The sequence below is a fragment of the Taudactylus pleione genome, unplaced genomic scaffold (assembly GCF_031769625.1).
Source record: "Taudactylus pleione unplaced genomic scaffold, aTauple2 ptg000875l, whole genome shotgun sequence".
NCBI lineage: Eukaryota > Metazoa > Chordata > Amphibia > Anura > Myobatrachidae > Taudactylus > Taudactylus pleione.
The window spans coordinates 219,576-247,500 of NW_028285277.1; the positions used below are offsets into that span (position 1 = coordinate 219,576).

The 27,925-nt window shown below is 37.4% G+C and overlaps 1 protein-coding gene across 3 annotated transcripts in view; it reads left to right on the forward strand.

The window, feature by feature from the left end:
• TEAD1 (TEA domain transcription factor 1) overlaps positions 1 to 27,925 on the forward strand; it is a 252,105-nt gene that overhangs the window by 207,384 nt on the left and 16,796 nt on the right. For all 3 annotated transcript variants that reach the window (XM_088458947.1, XM_088458946.1, XM_088458945.1), the window contains one exon: positions 19,649 to 19,822. In XM_088458947.1, the coding sequence (XP_088315073.1) occupies positions 19,649 to 19,822 (174 nt within the window). The remainder of the gene's footprint in view (positions 1 to 19,648; positions 19,823 to 27,925) is intronic.

Genomic DNA, 27,925 nt, shown 5'->3' on the forward strand with positions numbered 1-27,925 from the left:
TATGTGAGGCAGTGTACACAGCGTATGACTGTATGATAATAATAATAATACCTATGTACATGTACTGTGTGAGGCAGTGTACGCAGCGTATGACTGTATGATAATAATAATATTACCTATGTACACGTACTGTGTGATAATAACAATACCCATGTACACGTACTGTGTGAGGCAGTGTACGCAGCGTATGACTGTATGATAATAATAATAATACCTATGTACACGTACTGTGTGATAATAATAATAATACCTATGTACACGTACTGTGTGAGGCAGTGTACACAGCGTATGACTGTATGATAATAATAATAATACCTATGTACATGTACTGTGTGATAATAACAATAATACCTATGTACATGTACTGTGTGAGGCAGTGTACACAGCGTATGACTGTATGATAATAATAATAATACCTATGTACATGTACTGTGTGATAATAATAATAATACCTATGTACACGTACTGTGTGAGGCAGTGTACACAGCGTATGACTGTATGATAATAATAATAATACCTATGTACATGTACTGTGTGAGGCAGTGTACACAGCGTATGACTGTATGATAATAATAATAATAATACCTATGTACACGTACTGTGTGATAATAATACCTATGTACACGTACTATGTGAGGCAGTGTACACAGCGTATGACTGTATGATAATAATAATAATACCTATGTACATGTACTGTGTGAGGCAGTGTACGCAGCGTATGACTGTATGATAATAATAATAATAATACCTATGTACACGTACTGTGTGATAATAATAATAATACCTATGTACATGTACTGTGTGAGGCAGTGAACACAGCGTATGACTGTATGATAATAATAATAATAATACCTATGTACACGTACTGTGTGATAATAATACCTATGTACACGTACTATGTGAGGCAGTGTACACAGCGTATGACTGTATGATAATAATAATAATACCTATGTACATGTACTGTGTGATAATAATAATAATACCTATGTACACGTACTGTGTGATAATAATAATAATACCTATGTACATGTACTGTGTGAGGCAGTGTACACAGCGTATGACTGTATGATAATAATACCTATGTACATGTACTGTGTGAGGCAGTGTACACAGCGTATGACTGTATGATAATAATAATAATACCTATGTACACGTACTGTGTGATAATAATAATAATAATACCTATGTACACGTACTGTGTGAGGCAGTGTACACAGCGTATGACTGTATGATAATAATAATAATACCTATGTACACGTACTGTGTGAGGCAGTGTACACAGCGTATGACTGTATGATAATAATAATAATACCTATGTACACGTACTGTGTGATAATAATAATAATAATACCTATGTACATGTACTGTGTGAGGCAGTGTACACAGCGTATGACTGTATGATAATAATACCTATGTACATGTACTGTGTGATAATAATAATACCTATGTACACGTACTGTGTGATAATAATAATAATACCTATGTACACGTACTGTGTGATAATAATAATAATACCTATGTACACGTACTGTGTGATAATAATAATAATACCTATGTACATGTACTGTGTGAGGCAGTGTACACAGCGTATGACTGTATGATAATAATAATAATACCTATGTACATGTACTGTGTGATAATAACAATAATACCTATGTACATGTACTGTGTGAGGCAGTGTACACAGCGTATGACTGTATGATAATAATAATAATACCTATGTACACGTACTGTGTGATAATAACAATAATACCTATGTACATGTACTGTGTGAGGCAGTGTACACAGCGTATGACTGTATGATAATAATAATAATACCTATGTACATGTACTGTGTGAGGCAGTGTACACAGCGTATGACTGTATGATAATAATAATAATAATACCTATGTACACGTACTGTGTGATAATAATACCTATGTACACGTACTATGTGAGGCAGTGTACACAGCGTATGACTGTATGATAATAATAATAATACCTATGTACATGTACTGTGTGATAATAATAATAATACCTATGTACACGTACTGTGTGATAATAATAATAATAATACCTATGTACATGTACTGTGTGAGGCAGTGTACACAGCGTATGACTGTATGATAATAATACCTATGTACATGTACTGTGTGATAATAATAATAATAATACCTATGTACATGTACTGTGTGAGGCAGTGTACACAGCGTATGACTGTATGATAATAATAATAATACCTATGTACACGTACTGTGTGATAATAATAATAATAATACCTATGTACACGTACTGTGTGAGGCAGTGTACACAGCGTATGACTGTATGATAATAATAATAATACCTATGTACACGTACTGTGTGAGGCAGTGTACACAGCGTATGACTGTATGATAATAATAATAATACCTATGTACACGTACTGTGTGATAATAATAATAATAATAATACCTATGTACATGTACTGTGTGAGGCAGTGTACACAGCGTATGACTGTGTGATAATAATACCTATGTACATGTACTGTGTGATAATAATAATACCTATGTACACGTACTGTGTGATAATAATAATAATACCTATGTACACGTACTGTGTGATAATAATAATAATACCTATGTACACGTACTGTGTGATAATAATAATAATACCTATGTACACGTACTGTGTGATAATAATAATAATACCTATGTACACGTACTGTGTGATAATAATAATAATACCTATGTACACGTACTGTGTGATAATAATAATAATACCTATGTACACGTACTGTGTGATAATAATAATAATACCTATGTACATGTACTGTGTGAGGCAGTGTACACAGCGTATGACTGTATGATAATAATAATAATACCTATGTACATGTACTGTGTGAGGCAGTGTACACAGCGTATGACTGTATGATAATAATAATAATACCTATGTACACGTACTGTGTGATAATAATAATAATACCTATGTACATGTACTGTGTGAGGCAGTGTACACAGCGTATGACTGTATGATAATAATAATAATAATACCTATGTACACGTACTGTGTGATAATAATAATAATACCTATGTACACGTACTGTGTGATAATAATAATAATAATACCTATGTACATGTACTGTGTGAGGCAGTGTACACAGCGTATGACTGTATGATAATAATAATAATACCTATGTACACGTACTGTGTGAGGCAGTGTACACAGCGTATGTCTGTATGATAATAATAATAATACCTATGTACATGTACTGTGTGAGGCAGTGTACACAGCGTATGACTGTATGATAATAATAATAATACCTATGTACATGTACTGTGTGATAATAATAATAATACCTATGTACATGTACTGTGTGAGGCAGTGTACACAGCGTATGTCTGTATGATAATAATAATAATACCTATGTACATGTACTGTGTGAGGCAGTGTACACAGCGTATGACTGTATGATAATAATAATAATACCTATGTACACGTACTGTGTGATAATAATAATAATACCTATGTACACGTACTGTGTGAGGCAGTGTACACAGCGTATGACTGTATGATAATAATAATAATAATACCTATGTACACGTACTGTGTGATAATAATAATAATAATACCTATGTACACGTACTGTGTGAGGCAGTGTACACAGCGTATGACTGTATGATAATAATAATAATAATAATACCTATGTACACGTACTGTGTGATAATAATAATAATAATACCTATGTACATGTACTGTATGATAATAATAATAATACCTATGTACACGTACTGTGTGAGGCAGTGTACACAGCGTATGACTGTATGATAATAATAATAATAATACCTATGTACACGTACTGTATGATAATAATAATAATAATACCTATGTACACGTACTGTGTGATAATAATAATAATACCTATGTACATGTACTGTGTGAGGCAGTGTACGCAGCGTATGACTGTATGATAATAATACCTATGTACATGTACTGTGTGAGGCAGTGTACGCAGCGTATGACTGTATGATAATAATAATAATAATACCTATGTACATGTACTGTGTGAGGCAGTGTACACAGCGTATGACTGTATGATAATAATACCTATGTACATGTACTGTGTGAGGCAGTGTACGCAGCGTATGACTGTATGATAATAATAATAATAATACCTATGTACACGTACTGTATGATAATAATAATAATACCTATGTACACGTACTGTGTGATAATAATAATAATACCTATGTACATGTACTGTGTGAGGCAGTGTACACAGTGTATGACTGTATGATAATAATAATAATACCTATGTACATGTACTGTATGATAATAATAATAATAATACCTATGTACATGTACTGTGTGATAATAATAATAATAATACCTATGTACATGTACTGTGTGAGGCAGTGTACACAGTGTATGACTGTATGATAATAATAATAATACCTATGTACATGTACTGTATGATAATAATAATAATAATACCTATGTACATGTACTGTGTGATAATAATAATAATAATACCTATGTACATGTACTGTGTGAGGCAGTGTACACAGCGTATGACTGTATGATAATAATAATAATACCTATGTACACGTACTGTGTGATAATAATAATAATAATACCTATGTACATGTACTGTGTGAGGCAGTGTACACAGCGTATGACTGTGTGATAATAATACCTATGTACATGTACTGTGTGATAATAATAATACCTATGTACACGTACTGTGTGATAATAATAATAATACCTATGTACACGTACTGTGTGATAATAATAATAATACCTATGTACACGTACTGTGTGATAATAATAATAATACCTATGTACACGTACTGTGTGATAATAATAATAATACCTATGTACACGTACTGTGTGATAATAATAATAATACCTATGTACACGTACTGTGTGATAATAATAATAATACCTATGTACACGTACTGTGTGATAATAATACCTATGTACATGTACTGTGTGAGGCAGTGTACACAGCGTATGACTGTATGATAATAATAATAATACCTATGTACATGTACTGTGTGAGGCAGTGTACACAGCGTATGACTGTATGATAATAATAATAATACCTATGTACACGTACTGTGTGATAATAATAATAATACCTATGTACACGTACTGTGTGAGGCAGTGTACACAGCGTATGACTGTATGATAATAATAATAATAATACCTATGTACACGTACTGTGTGATAATAATAATAATACCTATGTACACGTACTGTGTGATAATAATAATAATACCTATGTACACGTACTGTGTGAGGCAGTGTACACAGCGTATGACTGTATGATAATAATAATAATACCTATGTACATGTACTGTGTGAGGCAGTGTACACAGCGTATGACTGTATGATAATAATAATAATACCTATGTACACGTACTGTGTGAGGCAGTGTACACAGCGTATGACTGTATGATAATAATAATAATACCTATGTACATGTACTGTGTGATAATAATAATAATACCTATGTACATGTACTGTGTGAGGCAGTGTACACAGCGTATGTCTGTATGATAATAATAATAATACCTATGTACATGTACTGTGTGAGGCAGTGTACACAGCGTATGACTGTATGATAATAATAATAATACCTATGTACACGTACTGTGTGATAATAATAATAATACCTATGTACACGTACTGTGTGAGGCAGTGTACACAGCGTATGACTGTATGATAATAATAATACCTATGTACACGTACTGTGTGATAATAATAATAATAATACCTATGTACACGTACTGTGTGAGGCAGTGTACACAGCGTATGACTGTATGATAATAATAATAATAATAATAATAATACCTATGTACACGTACTGTGTGATAATAATAATAATACCTATGTACACGTACTGTGTGATAATAATAATAATAATACCTATGTACATGTACTGTATGATAATAATAATAATACCTATGTACACGTACTGTGTGAGGCAGTGTACACAGCGTATGACTGTATGATAATAATAATAATAATACCTATGTACACGTACTGTATGATAATAATAATAATAATACCTATGTACACGTACTGTGTGATAATAATAATAATACCTATGTACATGTACTGTGTGAGGCAGTGTACGCAGCGTATGACTGTATGATAATAATACCTATGTACATGTACTGTGTGAGGCAGTGTACGCAGCGTATGACTGTATGATAATAATAATAATAATACCTATGTACATGTACTGTGTGAGGCAGTGTACACAGCGTATGACTGTATGATAATAATACCTATGTACATGTACTGTGTGAGGCAGTGTACGCAGCGTATGACTGTATGATAATAATAATAATAATACCTATGTACACGTACTGTATGATAATAATAATAATACCTATGTACACGTACTGTGTGATAATAATAATAATACCTATGTACATGTACTGTGTGAGGCAGTGTACACAGTGTATGACTGTATGATAATAATAATAATACCTATGTACATGTACTGTATGATAATAATAATAATAATACCTATGTACATGTACTGTGTGATAATAATAATAATAATACCTATGTACATGTACTGTGTGAGGCAGTGTACACAGTGTATGACTGTATGATAATAATAATAATACCTATGTACATGTACTGTATGATAATAATAATAATAATACCTATGTACATGTACTGTGTGATAATAATAATAATAATACCTATGTACATGTACTGTGTGAGGCAGTGTACACAGCGTATGACTGTATGATAATAATAATAATACCTATGTACACGTACTGTGTGATAATAATAATAATAATACCTATGTACATGTACTGTGTGAGGCAGTGTACACAGCGTATGACTGTATGATAATAATAATAATACCTATGTACATGTACTGTGTGAGGCAGTGTACACAGCGTATGACTGTATGATAATAATAATAATAATACCTATGTACACGTACTGTGTGATAATAATAATAATAATACCTATGTACACGTACTGTGTGATAATAATAATAATAATACCTATGTACACGTACTGTGTGATAATAATAATAATACCTATGTACATGTACTGTGTGAGGCAGTGTACACAGCGTATGACTGTATGATAATAATAATAATACCTATGTACACGTACTGTGTGATAATAATAATAATACCTATGTACACGTACTGTGTGAGGCAGTGTACGCAGCGTATGACTATATGATAATAATAATAATACCTATGTACACGTACTGTGTGATAATAATAACAATACCTATGTACACGTACTGTATGATAATAATAATAATACCTATGTACACGTACTGTATGATAATAATAATAATACCTATGTACACGTACTGTATGATAATAATAATAATACCTATGTACACGTACTGTGTGAGGCAGTGTACACAGCGTATGACTGTATGATAATAATAATAATAATACCTATGTACATGTACTGTGTGAGGCAGTGTACACAGCGTATGACTGTATGATAATAATAATAATAATACCTATGTACACGTACTGTGTGATAATAATAATAATAATAATACCTATGTACATGTACTGTGTGAGGCAGTGTACACAGTGTATGACTGTATGATAATAATAATAATACCTATGTACATGTACTGTATGATAATAATAATAATAATACCTATGTACATGTACTGTGTGATAATAATAATAATAATACCTATGTACATGTACTGTGTGAGGCAGTGTACACAGCGTATGACTGTATGATAATAATAATAATAATACCTATGTACATGTACTGTGTGAGGCAGTGTACACAGCGTATGACTGTATGATAATAATAATAATACCTATGTACATGTACTGTGTGAGGCAGTGTACGCAGCGTATGACTGTATGATAATAATAATAATAATACCTATGTACACGTACTGTGTGATAATAATAATAATAATACCTATGTACACGTACTGTGTGATAATAATAATAATAATACCTATGTACACGTACTGTGATAATAATAATAATACCTATGTACATGTACTGTGTGAGGCAGTGTACACAGCGTATGACTGTATGATAATAATAATAATACCTATGTACACGTACTGTGTGATAATAATAATAATACCTATGTACACGTACTGTGTGAGGCAGTGTACGCAGCGTATGACTGTATGATAATAATAATAATACCTATGTACACGTACTGTGTGATAATAATAACAATACCTATGTACACGTACTGTATGATAATAATAATAATACCTATGTACACGTACTGTATGATAATAATAATAATAATACCTATGTACACGTACTGTATGATAATAATAATAATACCTATGTACACGTACTGTGTGAGGCAGTGTACACAGCGTATGACTGTATGATAATAATAATAATACCTATGTACACGTACTGTGTGATAATAATACCTATGTACACGTACTGTGTGATAATAATAATAATAATACCTATGTACATGTACTGTGTGAGGCAGTGTACACAGCGTATGACTGTATGATAATAATAATAATACCTATGTACATGTACTGTGTGAGGCAGTGTACACAGCGTATGACTGTATGATAATAATAATAATACCTATGTACACGTACTGTGTGAGGCAGTGTACACAGCGTATGACTGTATGATAATAATAATAATAATACCTATGTACATGTACTGTGTGAGGCAGTGTACACAGCGTATGACTGTATGATAATAATAATAATACCTATGTACATGTACTGTGTGAGGCAGTGTACACAGCGTATGACTGTATGATAATAATAATACCTATGTACATGTACTGTGTGAGGCAGTGTACGCAGCGTATGACTGTGTGATAATAATAATAATAATACCTATGTACACGTACTGTATGATAATAATAATAATACCTATGTACACGTACTGTGTGAGGCAGTGTACACAGCGTATGACTGTATGATAATAATAATAATACCTATGTACACGTACTGTGTGAGGCAGTGTACACAGCGTATGACTGTATGATAATAATAATACCTATGTACATGTACTGTATGATAATAATAATAATACCTATGTACACGTACTGTGTGAGGCAGTATACGCAGCGTATGACTGTGTGATAATAATAATAATACCTATGTACACGTACTGTGTGAGGCAGTGTACACAGCGTATGACTGTATGATAATAATAATACCTATGTACACGTACTGTGTGATAATAATACCTATGTACACGTACTGTGTGATAATAATAATAATACCTATGTACACGTACTGTGTGATAATAATAATAATACCTATGTACATGTACTGTGTGAGGCAGTGTACACAGCGTATGACTGTATGATAATAATAATAATACCTATGTACACGTACTGTGTGAGGCAGTGTACACAGCGTATGTCTGTATGATAATAATAATAATACCTATGTACATGTACTGTGTGAGGCAGTGTACACAGCGTATGACTGTATGATAATAATAATAATACCTATGTACACGTACTGTGTGATAATAATAATAATACCTATGTACATGTACTGTGTGAGGCAGTGTACACAGCGTATGACTGTGTGATAATAATAATAATACCTATGTACATGTACTGTGTGAGGCAGTGTACACAGCGTATGACTGTATGATAATAATAATAATACCTATGTACATGTACTGTGTGAGGCAGTGTACACAGCGTATGACTGTATGATAATAATAATAATAATAATACCTATGTACACGTACTGTGTGAGGCAGTGTACACAGCGTATGACTGTATGATAATAATAATAATACCTATGTACATGTACTGTGTGAGGCAGTGTACACAGCGTATGACTGTATGATAATAATAATAATAATACCTATGTACACGTACTGTATGATAATAATAATAATACCTATGTACATGTACTGTGTGAGGCAGTGTACACAGTGTATGACTGTATGATAATAATAATAATACCTATGTACATGTACTGTGTGAGGCAGTGTACACAGCGTATGACTGTATGATAATAATAATAATACCTATGTACATGTACTGTGTGAGGCAGTGTACACAGCGTATGACTGTATGATAATAATAATAATAATACCTATGTACACGTACTGTATGATAATAATAATAATACCTATGTACATGTACTGTGTGAGGCAGTGTACGCAGCTTATGACTGTATGATAATAATAATACCTATGTACACGTACTGTGTGATAATAATACCTATGTACACGTACTGTATGATAATAATAATAATACCTATGTACACGTACTGTATGATAATAATAATAATACCTATGTACATGTACTGTGTGAGGCAGTGTACACAGCGTATGACTGTATGATAATAATAATAATAATATCTATGTACATGTACTGTGTGATAATAATACCTATGTACACGTACTGTATGATAATAATAATAATACCTATGTACACGTACTGTGTGATAATAATACCTATGTACACGTACTGTATGATAATAATAATAATACCTATGTACATGTACTGTGTGATAATAATAATAATACCTATGTACATGTACTGTATGATAATAATAATAATACCTATGTACATGTACTGTGTGAGGCAGTGTACACAGCGTATGACTGTATGATAATAATAATAATAATACCTATGTACATGTACTGTGTGATAATAATAATAATACCTATGTACATGTACTGTGTGAGGCAGTGTACACAGCGTATGACTGTATGATAATAATAATAATACCTATGTACACGTACTGTGTGATAATAATACCTATGTACACGTACTGTGTGATAATAATAATAATAATACCTATGTACATGTACTGTGTGAGGCAGTGTACACAGCGTATGACTGTATGATAATAATAATAATAATAATACCTATGTACACGTACTGTGTGAGGCAGTGTACACAGCGTATGACTGTATGATAATAATACCTATGTACATGTACTGTGTGAGGCAGTGTACACAGCGTATGACTGTATGATAATAATAATAATAATACCTATGTACATGTACTGTGTGATAATAATAATAATACCTATGTACACGTACTGTGTGATAATAATACCTATGTACACGTACTGTATGATAATAATAATAATAATACCTATGTACACGTACTGTGTGAGGCAGTGTACACAGCGTATGACTGTATGATAATAATAATAATACCTATGTACACAGCGTATGACTGTATGATAATAATAATAATACCTATGTACATGTACTGTGTGATAATAATAACAATACCTATGTACACGTACTGTGTGAGGCAGTGTACACAGCGTATGACTGTATGATAATAATAATAATAATACCTATGTACATGTACTGTGTGAGGCAGTGTACACAGCGTATGACTGTATGATAATAATAATAATAATACCTATGTACACGTACTGTGTGATAATAATAATAATAATAATACCTATGTACATGTACTGTGTGAGGCAGTGTACACAGCGTATGACTGTGTGATAATAATAATAATACCTATGTACATGTACTGTGTGATAATAATAATAATACCTATGTACACGTACTGTGTGAGGCAGTGTACACAGCGTATGACTGTATGATAATAATAATAATAATAATACCTATGTACATGTACTGTGTGAGGCAGTGTACACAGCGTATGACTGTATGATAATAATAATAATACCTATGTACACGTACTGTGTGATAATAATACCTATGTACACGTACTGTGTGATAATAATAATAATACCTATGTACATGTACTGTGTGATAATAATAATAATACCTATGTACATGTACTGTGTGAGGCAGTGTACACAGCGTATGACTGTATGATAATAATAATAATACTTATGTACACGTACTGTGTGAGGCAGTGTACACAGCGTATGACTGTATGATAATAATAATAATACCTATGTACACGTACTGTGTGAGGCAGTGTACACAGCGTATGACTGTATGATAATAATAATATTACCTATGTACATGTACTGTGTGATAATAATAATAATACCTATGTACACGTACTGTGTGATAATAATACCTATGTACACGTACTGTATGATAATAATAATAATAATACCTATGTACACGTACTGTGTGAGGCAGTGTACACAGCGTATGACTGTATAATAATAATAATAATACCTATGTACATGTACTGTGTGAGGCAGTGCACACAGCGTATGACTGTATGATAATAATAATAATACCTATGTACACGTACTGTGTGATAATAATAATAATAATACCTATGTACATGTACTGTGTGATAATAATAATAATAATACCTATGTACATGTACTGTGTGAGGCAGTGTACACAGCGTATGACTGTATGATAATAATAATAATACCTATGTACACGTACTGTGTGATAATAATACCTATGTACACGTACTGTGTGATAATAATAATAATAATACCTATGTACATGTACTGTGTGAGGCAGTGTACACAGCGTATGACTGTATGATAATAATAATAATACCTATGTACATGTACTGTGTGAGGCAGTGTACACAGCGTATGACTGTATGATAATAATAATAATACCTATGTACACGTACTGTGTGAGGCAGTGTACACAGCGTATGACTGTATGATAATAATAATACCTATGTACACGTACTGTGTGATAATAATACCTATGTACACGTACTGTGTGATAATAATAATAATAATACCTATGTACATGTACTGTGTGAGGCAGTGTACACAGCCTATGACTGTATGATAATAATAATAATACCTATGTACATGTACTGTGTGAGGCAGTGTATACAGCGTATGACTGTATGATAATAATAATAATACCTATGTACACGTACTGTGTGAGGCAGTGTACACAGCGTATGACTGTATGATAATAATAATAATACCTATGTACACGTACTGTGTGATAATAATACCTATGTACACGTACTGTGTGATAATAATAATAATAATACCTATGTACACGTACTGTGTGATAATAATAATAATAATAATACCTATGTACATGTACTGTGTGAGGCAGTGTACACAGCGTATGACTGTATGATAATAATAATAATACCTATGTACACGTACTGTGTGATAATAATACCTATGTACACGTACTGTGTGATAATAATAATAATAATACCTATGTACATGTACTGTGTGAGGCAGTGTACACAGCCTATGACTGTATGATAATAATAATAATACCTATGTACATGTACTGTGTGAGGCAGTGTACACAGCGTATGACTGTATGATAATAATAATAATACCTATGTACACGTACTGTATGATAATAATACCTATGTACACGTACTGTGTGATAATAATAATAATAATACCTATGTACACGTACTGTGTGAGGCAGTGTACACAGCGTATGACTGTATGATAATAATAATAATACCTATGTACACGTACTGTGTGATAATAATACCTATGTACACGTACTGTGTGATAATAATAATAATAATACCTATGTACATGTACTGTGTGAGGCAGTGTACACAGCGTATGACTGTATGATAATAATAATAATACCTATGTACACGTACTGTGTGAGGCAGTGTACACAGCGTATGACTGTATGATAATAATAATAATAATAATACCTATGTACACGTACTGTGTGAGGCAGTGTACACAGCCTATGACTGTATGATAATAATAATAATACCTATGTACATGTACTGTGTGAGGCAGTGTACACAGCGTATGACTGTATGATAATAATAATAATACCTATGTACACGTACTGTGTGATAATAATAATAATAATACCTATGTACATGTACTGTGTGATAATAATAATAATAATACCTATGTACACGTACTGTGTGATAATAATAATAATAATACCTATGTACATGTACTGTGTGATAATAATAATAATAATACCTATGTACATGTACTGTGTGATAATAATAATAATAATACCTATGTACATGTACTGTGTAAGGCAGTGTACACAGCCTATGACTGTATGATAATAATAATAATACCTATGTACACGTACTGTGTGATAATAATACCTATGTACACGTACTGTGTGATAATAATAATAATAATACCTATGTACATGTACTGTGTGAGGCAGTGTACACAGCCTATGACTGTATGATAATAATAATAATACCTATGTACACGTACTGTGTGATAATAATAATAATACCTATGTACACGTACTGTGTGAGGCAGTGTACACAGCGTATGACTGTATGATAATAATAATAATACCTATGTACACGTACTGTGTGAGGCAGTGTACACAGCGTATGACTGTATGATAATAATAATAATACCTATGTACATGTACTGTGTGAGGCAGTGTACACAGCGTATGACTGTATGATAATAATAATAATACCTATGTACACGTACTGTGTGATAATAATAATAATAATACCTATGTACACGTACTGTGTGAGGCAGTGTACGCAGCGTATGACTGTATGATAATAATAATAATAATAATACCTATGTACACGTACTGTGTGATAATAATAATAATAATACCTATGTACACGTACTGTGTGAGGCAGTGTACACAGCGTATGACTGTGTGATAATAATAATAATAATACCTATGTACACGTACTGTGTGAGGCAGTGTACGCAGCGTATGACTGTATGATAATAATAATAATAATAATACCTATGTACACGTACTGTGTGAGGCAGTGTACGCAGCGTATGACTGTACGGCATATTGGCCGTTCTGACCTATAGCATTGTGTACGATTGCTTGAGGATAACTGAATTCCGTTTCCCATTGATCCCTGTGGATAGTCTTCATCTGACATATTACACACAGGAGCACGTGTCCCTCTGACCAGCGCTCACTGGGGCTGGCCTGTCCTGTTTCAGCGCCCACATGGGGATGTGACCATATAATGCATAGCCATAGAATTGGGCCTATGTTATGGAGAGTATCTCCTAGTAGTACTCTGTTTGCCAGTCCTGATTCTCAGCTGGCGTGTAGTACAAGTCCCGTGTACAGGTCACTATATAGAACTCTCCTCTCATGTACCATAGTTTTTCTTTATTACTTTTTTCCTCTTAGCGAAGGCAAAATATAAGTAGAGTAGTTTGTGTTCTGACAGGCGGACACAGTGTACACAGTTATAACAATTGTTCTTATTAATGATGTGACTCTTACTAGAGACGTCTTTGTTCTGTATGCCATAGACGGAGAACAGTGCAATGCTGGAATCACATAATAATATAGGGCCTGATTCAGAGCCGGACGCTATTTGCGCTCGCTCGTTCAGTAAAAGGGGCCGGATATTTAAATAGAGCACTTGCTCTTTGCGGTCTGTTGACGCCTCTATGTCTGAACGAGCGAACGAAACATGCGCTCGCTATTTTTTAACAAACGCCCCCTGGCCGCTCGCATCCTACGTCATCTCCGCTATTTATTAGATTAATCGAGTACATCGAAAGGCGTCTGAACTGCTCGCAGTGCTTGTGGTAGCATTTTCCTACCGCAATCATGCGAACAGTTCAGGCTAAGAAACAACCGAGTGACGTGGTCGATGACGCTGCTTTGTTAATTATGCGCACCCTTAAAACCCGTTATGACTGTTTGGCACGCCTGCGTTCGGATCTCCACTCCCCGTTTTCAAGCACCTTCCCCTGTTACCACCCACAAACGCCTCATTCTGTCACTCAAATAAGCAGGCATTCGCTATATTGCGAGCACACAATTTCCAACCGTAATGACTGGTTCGCGCATGCGTATTACGACCCATACGCATGCACAGTTGTGCGAACATCGCTCGGAGCGAACGAGCGGCCGCTTACGAGCGGCTCTGAATCAGGCCCATACTCCAATGATTATTTACTATTGGTGGTTTGTTCATTTGCAGTTTTTGTGCCATATTTGAATAGCTTTGAAGGATAACATCAGTCTAAAGCTGGGTACACACTATGCGATCTATCGCTCATACAGATGGGAAGCGATATATTGCCAAGTGCATCCGCTGGGTGTGTACACACGATATGTCTGTGACCGAAGTCGTTCCACGTGACGCTATGAGTCCACGCGATTGTTTGCAGCTTCTCGCTGCTTTATCAGACAAGTTTTTGCATATGGAAGAGTCATTTAGGAAAGTCACAAGATACTTGTTTGCAGCAGCCAATGAGAGCACGAGGGATGAGCTGCGGAGGGCGATTCGCTTTCACAAGCAGGAAGCCTGCAGCATTTGCTTTAGTACAGAGAAGACATCTCATAGCTGTATGGCACAGAGGTGACTGAATCCTGAGACCTGCTGTATACCAATTCCACAAGTACCTAGTATACAGCCCCAATTCCTTCTAGCAGAACATTCTCCACCTGTCTAAAGCCCTCTCAGTTGGTTTGGTCACTGGTCACATAATGGTGCGTACACACTGGGCGATTAAAGTGGACGACTGAACGATAACGATATCGTTATCGTTCAGTCGTCCACTTTATCGTCCATGTTTAACACAAAAAAGATGAACGATGACGACGACGCGCGTTCCCGCGGGTCGTTCGTCATCCTCGTTCATCGGGCTGACATGCAGGCCAACCTGACGACCTCGTCAGGTTGCTGCATGTCAGGGAATGGGTGAGAGAGCCCGGCGCTGAACGATATCGCTAATGATATCGTTCAGCGGCTGTGCTCAATGTCATGAACGACATTGAGCACAGCCTGCCGGGGACACACTAGACGATATCGCTCAGGGAGCATATCGTCTAGTGTGTATGCACCTTAAGTTATTGCCCGATACGGCAGATTGATGAGCAGATGTGAGCCCCCGGTCCGCTGGGTGCCTATATTGTTATAGTAATTGTACATTCATTGCTTCTTTTTCTCAAAATTGAGTCTTTAAAGGACCAGATCTCTCACTGATTCTTGCTGTATAATTTCTCCATCCTTTCCTTCACTGTAATCGTCAGCTCCATCCATACTGTGCTGCCCCTTACTATACTTTGTATACAGGTCCTCGTTTTTGGGGAGTACTTTGCTATTCTCCACATCATTGATGGAGGCCCAGGGCTGTGACCTGAGATTTGCCTTTTCTTGGCCCTGGAACGGATATCACAAGTTTCCATGTATTCCCGCAAAGTTATATGCTACTTAGTGGTTCTTATCGGAGGACGGCGTCCCAACGCAGTGATCTTCTACGCAGGAACAAATGTTCTTCTTGTTCATTGGTACTAAAGTAAATATAAGAAAAAAACAGCGCTTACCCAGATCAGGGAAACAAGAGTTTATGCAGCAGTAAAAAAGAAGTTTTTGCTACCTCTTGACAACAGTACAGAAAAGGCAATATACTGCGCTTATATACCCCAGTCAGGACATTAATTCAAACACACGTAAAAAATGTATATGTTTAATTACCCACAGCTATGGTCAGAAAAAGTACATACATTTACATAGACATAAATACCAATAAATACACTACCTAAAGGAATATATATATCATACTGATAACAATATAGATAGTATTATAAAAATACACAGAGTTGATCAGACTCTATGTATAGGAACCATATATTACTTTCCCAAACAGGAATAAATCCCCAGTCAGGGGTCTCTGGAGTAAAACACAAAATCACAATGTAATTCAGCTTATTTGCTAAGTTGTGCACAGATGCATCAGATGTGATACATATTATACATAAGGAAAAACTAGTCTCATGTATCCAATGGAATTATTGCACTTTGTATCCAAAATAAAATCCTCACTTGCAGCAAGTGGTATGACAAGTATACGGCAGCCCCCTCAGAGCATTCATATCATTGTCAATTTCATTTCCTCATTAGGACATGTATTTACCGGGAACCCCAGCTGGGAATGTAGGTCTGGTGTATTACTGAGAGGTTTAGTACTCGCCGTCACCTCTCACCCGCAGCCTCAGGCGGCGTTGGTAGAATGTAATACCCGTACCTCGGTGGGATAACACTCCCATATGCCGGCAGTCTCTGTAGCCGTGTGGGTCCCCAAATTAATAGATCAAAAGACGGCTTGGCGCTGGTAATAGGTGAATGCTGAGGGTACAAGTCCAAAAAACAAGGAGAGCAGCAACGCACGTTTCAGCTACCACCGTAGCCTTTTTCAAGCTGGTACATCAGAAGTCTCTGTGTGCGGCTCAGGATCTATGAGCACATTATAAGTTAGTTACAGCTGTATAATAGACGGTGGTACATCAGAAGTCTCTGTGTGCGGATCAGGATCAGGATCTATGAGCACATTATAAGTTACTTACAGCTGTATAATAGACGGTGGTACATCAGAAGTCTCTGTGTACGGATCAGGATCTATGAGCACATTATAAGTTAGTTACAGCTGTATAATAGACGGTGGTACATCAGAAGTCTCTGTGTGCGGCTCAGGATCTATGAGCACATTATAAGTTAGTTACAGCTGTATAATAGGCGGTGGTGCATCAGAAGTCTCTGTGTGCGGCTCAGGATCTATGAGCACATTATAAGTTAGTTACAGCTGTATAATAGACGGTGGTACATCAGAAGTCTCTGTGTGCGGATCAGGATCTATGAGCACATTATAAGTTAGTTACAGCTGTATAATAGGCGGTGGTACATCAGAAGTCTCTGTGTGCGGCTCAGGATCAGGATCTATGAGCACATTATAAGTTAGTTACAGCTGTATAATAGGCGGTGGTACATCAGAAGTCTCTGTGTGCGGCTCAGGATCAGGATCTATGAGCACATTATAAGTTAGTTACAGCTGTATAATAGACGGTGGTACATCAGAAGTCTCTGTGTGCGGCTCAGGATCAGGATCTATGAGCACATTATAAGTTACTTACAGCTGTATAATAGGCAGTGGTACATCAGAAGTCTCTGTGTGCGGCTCAGGATCAGGATCTATGAGCACATTATAAGTTAGTTACAGCTGTATAATAGACGGTGGTACATTAGAAGTCTCTGTGTGCGGCTCAGGATCTATGAGCACATTATAAGTTAGTTACAGCTGTATAATAGGCGGTGGTACATCAGAAGTCTCTGTATGCGGCTCAGGATCTATGAGCACATTATAAGTTAGTTACAGCTGTATAATAGACGGTGGTACATCAGAAGTCTCTGTGTGCGGCTCAGGATCTGGATCTATGAGCACATTATAAGTTACTTACAGCTGTATAATAGACGGTGGTACATCAGAAGTCTCTGTGTGCGGCTCAGGATCTATGAGCACATTATAAGTTAGTTACAGCTGTATAATAGGCGGTGGTACATCAGAAGTCTCTGTGTGCGAGTCAGGATCAGGATCTATGAGCACATTATAAGTTAGTTACAGCTGTATAATAGACGGTGGTACATCAGAAGTCTCTGTGTGCGGGTCAGGATCTATGAGCACATTATAAGTTAGTTACAGCTGTATAATAGGTACATCAGAAGTCTCTGCGTTTGCTGCTAATGCTCATTATAGGTGGTCTATGCTGTCAGCGCCCTGACTGGGGTTTATTAATGGTTATACGGGTGGCTATTCTGGCTTATTGCTGGGCTTTCAATGCTGAATGTAACAGGGTAATTCAAACAGCTCTTGTACATTTTTCTATTACACAAACACCGTTTCTAGATGTATTATTAGTAGTGCGACCATAAGGCCAAATACATCTGCATTCCTGTTTGCTTGTTATCAGTGAAAGGGAGGACGGGTGATGACGTAGGGTGACCTAGGAATGATGACGATAGGATGTAATAACAGGTAGGTGTATCTGACACCTTGTCTCTTCTCTTCCAGTACAACAAACACCTCTTTGTGCACATTGGACAGGCCAATCACTCGTACAGCGATCCCCTGCTGGAATCTGTAGACATTCGCCAAATTTATGACAAATTTCCTGAAAAGAAAGGGGGCTTAAAGGAACTCTTTGGAAAGGGGCCGCAAAATGCATTCTTCTTAGTGAAGTTCTGGGTGAGTGACCTATATTTGCTTTTTATTTAACTTTTATAAGTATACAGTATTGTTATAAATAACCAGAGTATGATGTATGAAATGTTCATAGCAACCAACCAGGTGTCACTTTCTGGTACAGATAGTCCGTGGTTTGCTTGTCAACAGATTGCAGCCATTTTTTGAAAGATACCTTTTATTTTGGTTTAATACCTGCCCTCCGCTGCGCCAATGCACACATCGGGCAATCCTGCCCATTACTGCGCCAATGCACACATCGGGCAATCCTGTGCTGCATATGAATCTAAAGGATTAATATTCCATAGCTTTTATCAATCTAGTGCTACTCTGTGCCATCCATCTAGGGCCGTGGCTCCCCAGCCTCACAGGTCTGTGGGCTCCCCAGCCTCACAGGTCCCCATGTCTCTCAGCCTCACCGGTCCCCGTGGCTCTCAGCCTCACCGATCCCCGTGGCTCTCAGCCTCACTGATCCCCGTGGCTCTCAGCCTCACTGATCCCCGTGGCTCTCAGCCTCACTGATCCCCGTGGCTCTCAGCCTCACTGATCCCCGTGGCTCTCAGCCTCACTGATCCCCGTGGCTCTCAGCCTCACTGACCCGTGGCTCTCAGCCTCACAGGTCCTGTGCTGAAGATTCCTGTGTGTGGCAGCCGGTGGGATAATTACTGACCCAGCAACATGGATTAACTCATCTGTGCATGATTAAAGACATCCACAAAACATGACCTGTTGGTTGTACAGGATGTACTCAATTTTCAGACAGTTAAAACGTAGGCACTCAAAATGTCGACCACCAATAGGTTGACATGGTCATAAAGTTGACAGTTATAATTAAATAAAACAGTGGCTGCTAAATGCCAGCCGGCGGCTCAGACACCTGTGAGAGGAGCGGTGAAATAGCTACATTTAAAATTAAAATAAAAAATACCCTGGGTCCCCACCAAATAAAATGGCCGGGTCCCTGTGTAGTATGCTGGGTATTGCTGAGCTGTGTCAGGGGCCGGGTATACCAGTGTAGTGATCACTCTAGCACCCTGCACCTGTCACACCTCGTGCAGTTCAGCTCTGGTGCTTCTAGCACACTCAGCTGATGCAACAAACTGCTGAGATACAGACCAGAGTGTGCTAGAAGCACCAGAGCAGAGAGCGACACCCCTGGCAGGAAAGAGGAACTGCACAGATTGTGACAGGTGCAGAGTGCTAGAGTGAACACTAATTCTGGTATGTTGATATTGGGGAGCTGGTTATATGTGTGATATGTTGGATAGTGGGGAGCTGGGTATGTGTGTGATATGTTGGATAGTGGGGAGGTGGGTGCACATTATGTGTGATATGTTGGATATTGGGGAGCTGGGTATATGTGTGATATGTTGGATATTGGGGAGCTGGGTATATGTGTGATATGTTGGATAGTGGGGAGCTGGGTATGTGTGTGATATGTTGGATAGTGGGGAGGTGGGTGCACATTATGTGTGATATGTTAGATAGTGGGGAGCTGGGTATATGTGTGATATTTTGGATATTGAGGAGCTGGATATATGTGTGATATTTTGGATATTGAGGAGCTGGATATATGTGTGATATGTTGGATATTGGGGAGCTGGGTATATGTGTGATATGTTGGATAGTGGGGAGGTGGGTATATGTGTGATATGTTGGATATTGGGGAGGTGGGTGCACATTATGTGTGATATGTTGGATATTGGGGAGCTGGGTATATGTGTGATATGTTGGATATTGGGGAGCTGGGTATATGTGTGATATGTTGGATAGTGGGGAGCTGGGTATGTGTGTGATATGTTGGATAGTGGGGAGGTGGGTGCACATTATGTGTGATATGTTAGATAGTGGGGAGCTGGGTATATGTGTGATATTTTGGATATTGAGGAGCTGGATATATGTGTGATATTTTGGATATTGAGGAGCTGGATATATGTGTGATATGTTGGATATTGGGGAGCTGGGTATATGTGTGATATGTTGGATAGTGGGGAGGTGGGTATATGTGTGATATGTTGGATATTGGGGAGGTGGGTGCACATTGTGTGTGATATGTTGGATATTGAGGAGCTGGATATATGTGTGATATGTTGGATATTGAGGAGCTGGATATATGTGTGATATGTTGGATATTGGGGAGCTGGGTATATGTGTGATATTTTGGATATTGAGGAGCTGGATATATGTGTGATATTTTGGATATTGAGGAGCTGGATATATGTGTGATATGTTGGATATTGGGGAGCTGGGTATATGTGTGATATGTTGGATATTGGGGAGGTGGGTGCACATTATGTGTGATATTTTGGATATTGAGGAGCTGGATATATGTGTGATATTTTGGATATTGAGGAGCTGGATATATGTGTGATATGTTGGATAGTGGGGAGCTGGGTATACAGTCAGGTGCATAAATATTGGGACATTGACAGAATTTTCATATTTTGGCCTCTATTCACCACCACAATGACTTTGAAATGAAACAAACAAGATGTGATTTACCTGCAGACTTTCAGTTTTAATTTGAGGGTAATTACATCCAAATCAGGTGAACGGTGTAGGAATTACAACGGTTTCTATATGAGCCTCCCACTTTTTAAGGGGCCAAAAGAAATGGGACTATCAGCTCAAAAGCTATTTCGTGGACAGGTGTGGGCTATTCCCTCGTTATTTCATTATCCATTAAGCAGGTAAAAGGTCTGGAGTTGATTCTAGATGTGACATTTGCATTTGCAATCAGTTGCTGTCGACTCTCAATATGAGATCCAAAGAGCTGTCACTGTCAGTGAAGCAAGCCATCATTAGGTTGAAAAATCAAAACAAACCCATCAGAGAGATAGCAAAAACATTAGGTGTGGCCAAATCAACTGTTTGGAACATTCTTAAAAAGAAAGAACGCACCGGAGAGCTCAGTAACACCAAAAGACCCGGAAGACCACGGAAAACAACTGTGGTGGATGACAGAAGAATTATTTCCCTGGTGACGAAAAACCCCTTCACAACAGTTGGCCAAATCAAGACCACTCTACAGGAGGTAGGTGTATATGTGTCAAAGTCAACAATCAAGAGAAGGCTTCACAAGAGTGAATATAGAGGGTTCACCACAAGATGTAAACCATTGGTGAGCCACAAAAACAGGAAAACCAGATTAGAGTTTGCCAAACAATATCTAAAAAAGCCATTACAGTTCTGGAACAACATCCTATGGGCAGATGAGACAAAGATCAACTTGTACCAGAGTGATGCGAAGAGAAGAGTATGGAGAAGGAAAGGAACTGCTCATGATCCAAAACATACCACCTCATCAGTGAAGCATGATGGTGGTAGTGTCATGGCGTGGGCATGTATAGCTGCCAATGGAACTGGTTCCCTTGTATTTATTGATGATCTGACTGCTGACAAAAGCAGCAGAATGAATTCTGAAGTGTTTTGGGCAATATTCTCTGCTCATATTCAGTCAAATGCTTCAGAACTCATTGGACGGCACTTCACAGTGCAGATGGACAATGACCCGAAGCATACTGCAAAAGCAACCAAAGAGTTTTTTAAGGCTAAAAAGTGGAATGTTATGCAATGGCCAAGTCAATGCCCTGACCTGAATCCGATTGAGCATGCATTTCACTTGATGAAGACAAAACTGAAGGGAAAATGCCCCAAGAACAAGCAGGAACTGAAGACATTTGCAGTAGGGGCCTGGCAGAGCATCACCAGGGATGAAACCCAGTGTCTGGTGATGTCTATGCGTTCCAGACTTCAGGCTGTAATTGCCTGCAAAGGATTTGCAACAAAATATTAAAAAGTGAAAGTTAGATTTAGGATTGTTTAGTTTGTCCCATTACTTTTGGCCCCTTAAAAAGTGGGAGGCACATATAGAAACCGTTGTAATTCCTACACCGTTCACCTGATTTGGATGTAATTACCCTCAAATTAAATCTGAAAGTCTGCAGTTAAATCACATCTTGTTTGTTTCATTTCAAAGCCATTGTGGTGGTGAATAGAGGGCAAAATATGAAAATTCTGTCAATGTCCCAATATTTATGGACCTGACTGTATGTGTGATATGTTGGATATTGGGGAGCTTGGTGTACAGTATGTGTGATATGTTGGATATTGGGGAGCTGGGTGTACAGTATATGTGATATGTTGGATATTGGGGAGCTGGGTGTACAGTATGTGTGATATGTTGGATATTGTGAAGCTGGTTATATATGTGATATGTTAGATATTGGGGAGCTGGATGTACAGTAAGTGTGATATGTTGGATATTGGGGATCAGGGTATGTGTGTGATATGTTGGATATTGTGGAGTTGGGTATATGTGATATGTTAGATATTGGGGAGCTGGTTATATATGTGATATGGTAGATATTGGGGAGCTGGGTGTACAGTGTGTGTGATATGTTGGATAGTAGGGAGCTGGGTATGTTGGATAGTGGGGAGGTGGGTGTACATTATGTGTGATATGTTGGATATTTGGGAGCTGGGTATATGTGTGATATGTTGGATATTGGGGAGCTGGGTGTACAGCATGTGTGATATGCTGGATAGTGGGGAGCTGGGTGTACAGTGTGTGTGATATGTTGGATATTGGGGAGCTGGGTATGTGTGATATATTGGATATTGGGGAGCTTGGTGTACAGTATGTGTGATATGTTGGATATTGGGGAGCTGGGTATATGTGTGATATATTGGATATTGGGGAGGTGGGTGTACATTATGTGTGATATGTTGGATATTGGGGAGCTGGGTATATGTGTGATATGTTGGATATTGGGGAGCTGGGTGTACAGCATGTGTGATATGCTGGATAGTGGGGAGCTGGGTGTACAGTGTGTGTGATATGTTGGATATTGGGGAGCTGGGTATGTGTGATATGTTGGATATTGGGGAGCTGGGTATATGTGTGATATATTGGATATTGGGGAGCTTGGTGTACAGTATGTGTGATATGTTGGATATTGTGAAGCTGGGTGTACAGTATGTGTGATATGTTGGATATTGGGGAGCTGGGTGTACAGCATGTGTGATATGTTGGATATTACGGAGCTGGGTATGTGTGTGATATGTTAGATATTGGGGAGCTGGGTATATGTGTGATATGTTGGATATTGGGGAGCTGGGTATATGTGTGATATGTTGGATATTGGGGAGCTGGGTATATGTGTTATATGTTAGATATTGGGGAGCTGGGTGTACAGTATGTGTGATATGTTAGATATTGGGGAACTGGGTGTACAGTATGTGTGATATGTTAGATATTGGGGAGCTGGGTGTACAGTATGTGTGGTATGTTGGATATTGCGGATCACTATTAGTAGCCCAGTACTGCTGTAGATTCTTTAGTGTTCAATTAACATGGTCTATATATTGTAAGTACTCGGTTGTATTTGTAGACACTCAAAACCCCACTACAACCAGAGCTTAATCAGGCCGGTTACCATTTATTTTTGGTCTTCCTATGTATGCATTGCAGGGTGTACAGTGGCACTAATCAGTGGAACATGAGGGAGCTCTTACTTGTTACAGTGCAATCACTTCTCATGTCTTACAATAATGCCAGATGTTCATTCAGGCGGTGACAGTGTCATTGCTTGTTATGTGCTGCCCCCTTGTGGAGTCTTTGTTTCATACCTGCATTGTGACTGCTATAAAACATGATAGTACAGTATCAGTGTTGTCTTATTCCTCATTAGCAAATCTAGTTTCTAGCTAATATCATAGGATTCTTACATACATAATTTCCCATTGATAATTATTAATGTGACTATAAAATGTTTATAATATTTATACAATGATACACATAGACCTGGTTTACCTTGCATGTCACACACACACACACACACACACATATATTATATATACACATAGAAAAAATAATCGTCACTCACCAGGTAAGAGGCATACATTTTGAAAGGTTTAATTACCATTAGAACAGCAAGGTGCATATAGTCGACGTTTCGATCCCATTTAAGGATCTTCTTCAAGACATAGCAGCAGTTCTGAGTGGCTAAACAGCCAAGTGTAAAGTGAATACCATCACCACTGGCCAACATATATACCCTGATCCTGGGACACCACGATCGGGTTAACATTGCTAAATAGACCCCATCACTGTCAATCAAACGCCATAAAGGGCTCAAAACATAAGTCAGTACTCACCTTCATGGGCGGGTGCACAGAGGAATAACACCCATATTACTACAGAACGCAGGAACCGGAAGTGACATTCGTTCCACCTCCGCCACAGGTTGTCACAGTCATAAGACTCTGTAGGAAATCCACTCCTGTTGGCAAGCACGGATGAAAGGGTCGCCAGTTGTTTGAGAGTGGAACACCCTGTGTGTCCTATTCTGTATACTCTCCCAAAAGTTCACAAGCAATTGGTTGACCCGCCTGGAAGACCTATAATATCCGCTCGCAATTCAACACTCCAACCTGTGGCGTAATTTGTCGACTCGTTTCTTCAACTGGCAGTCATTCAAATTCCTAGCTACTTGAAAGATACAAACTACTTCCTACAGTCTAATGACTGTGACTGCTTCCAGATGTTTCTTCACTCTATACTGTAATTCCACACAGTGGTGGATTACATGCAATTAGACAGGCGCTTATCAACATTAAACATCACAGTCCTCCCATTGATTTTATATTGGAACTTACCAAGTTGGTTCTTACCAACAATTACTTTCAATATGGTGGTAGCTTCTACATTCAATATGCTGGCACTGCCATGGGGTCGAATCTCGCTCCGGCTTACGCCAATTTGTATATGGAGCTGTATGAACGAACATATATTTTACTTTTATTTGCTGAAAATATATTATTCTATAGGCGTTTTATTGATGATTTATTTATGATTTGATCAGGCACTGAGGCTCAGTTCATGGACATGGTTCGTTTTCTTAATGATCTAGATTCACCTATTAAATTTACTAGCAACATTCATCAAACAAGGATGAATGTTCTAGATGTTACGGTGTTTCGTGACGGCAATCTTCTCGTGGCAACTCTGTACAGAAAGGAGACAGATCGCAATACTCTTTTACATTCTAGGAGCCAAAACCCAAGTCATCTCAAAGAAAACTTACCGATCTCTAAATTTTTACGTATACTGAGGAATAATTCCTCTAGCATTACAGCAACTGCACAGATTGATGAGATATCTGAACGCTTCTTGGCCAGGGGTTATTCTCTCAGCACATAATAGAGATGTCTACACAAGGCTAAAAATCGGCACTCAGAGATGGATATGGTAAGAGTCCGTAGGTTAGATCCTACTAGGATACTTTTTTCCTGTACGTTTGATGTGAAGTTGCATCATTCTCGTAAAATTATTGAGAAGCACTGGCCGGTTGTCTCATCAGATCCTGATTTGGGAGCACTTGGTACGAAATCACCTGTATGTGCCTACAGACGTGGTCCGAATTTACGTGATCTTTTAATGCGACCAACATTGAAACCTGAGCCGAATAAAACAATGTGGCTTCCTAAAATGAAGATTGGGTGCTACTAGTGTGCTGACTGCATGACATGCAGATCATTTTGGACTGGTCCCACTTTTTCCCATCCACATAGTGGAAAAAGAATTACGATAAAGCACAGGCTACATTGTATGATGGACTTTGTGGTGTATATCCTGATCTGCCCATGTGGCCTCAACTATGTGGGGATGACAAAGAGGTGTTTTCGCGAACGGATGGCCAACCATCGATCAGAGCTGCACTTGAGTTGAGGAAAAATGATAAACCAGTGGCAGTACATTTCCTTGAACAGGGACACTCTGTTGTGAGCCTTAATTGCATGATCATTGATGATATACCAGCCCTCGTCAGGGGAGGGGATCGAGAATTAGCTTTGCGTAAATGTGAAGCAAGGTGGATTTTTGAATTGGACACACTGGCTCCGAGGGAGATAATCCTTGCAATATTTTCCTGAAATGACCCTGTTTGTGACGATCGTTTTTGTTTTTGAAATATATAAAAAAAAATTCACTTTTTGTTTTATTTTATTTTTCGAAGTATTTTTGTACTTTATATTTTTATTTTCATTGGTTGTTTTTTGCTATTTTAGTGACTAACGGTGTCTTTTTCACTTTATGAGGTGGTT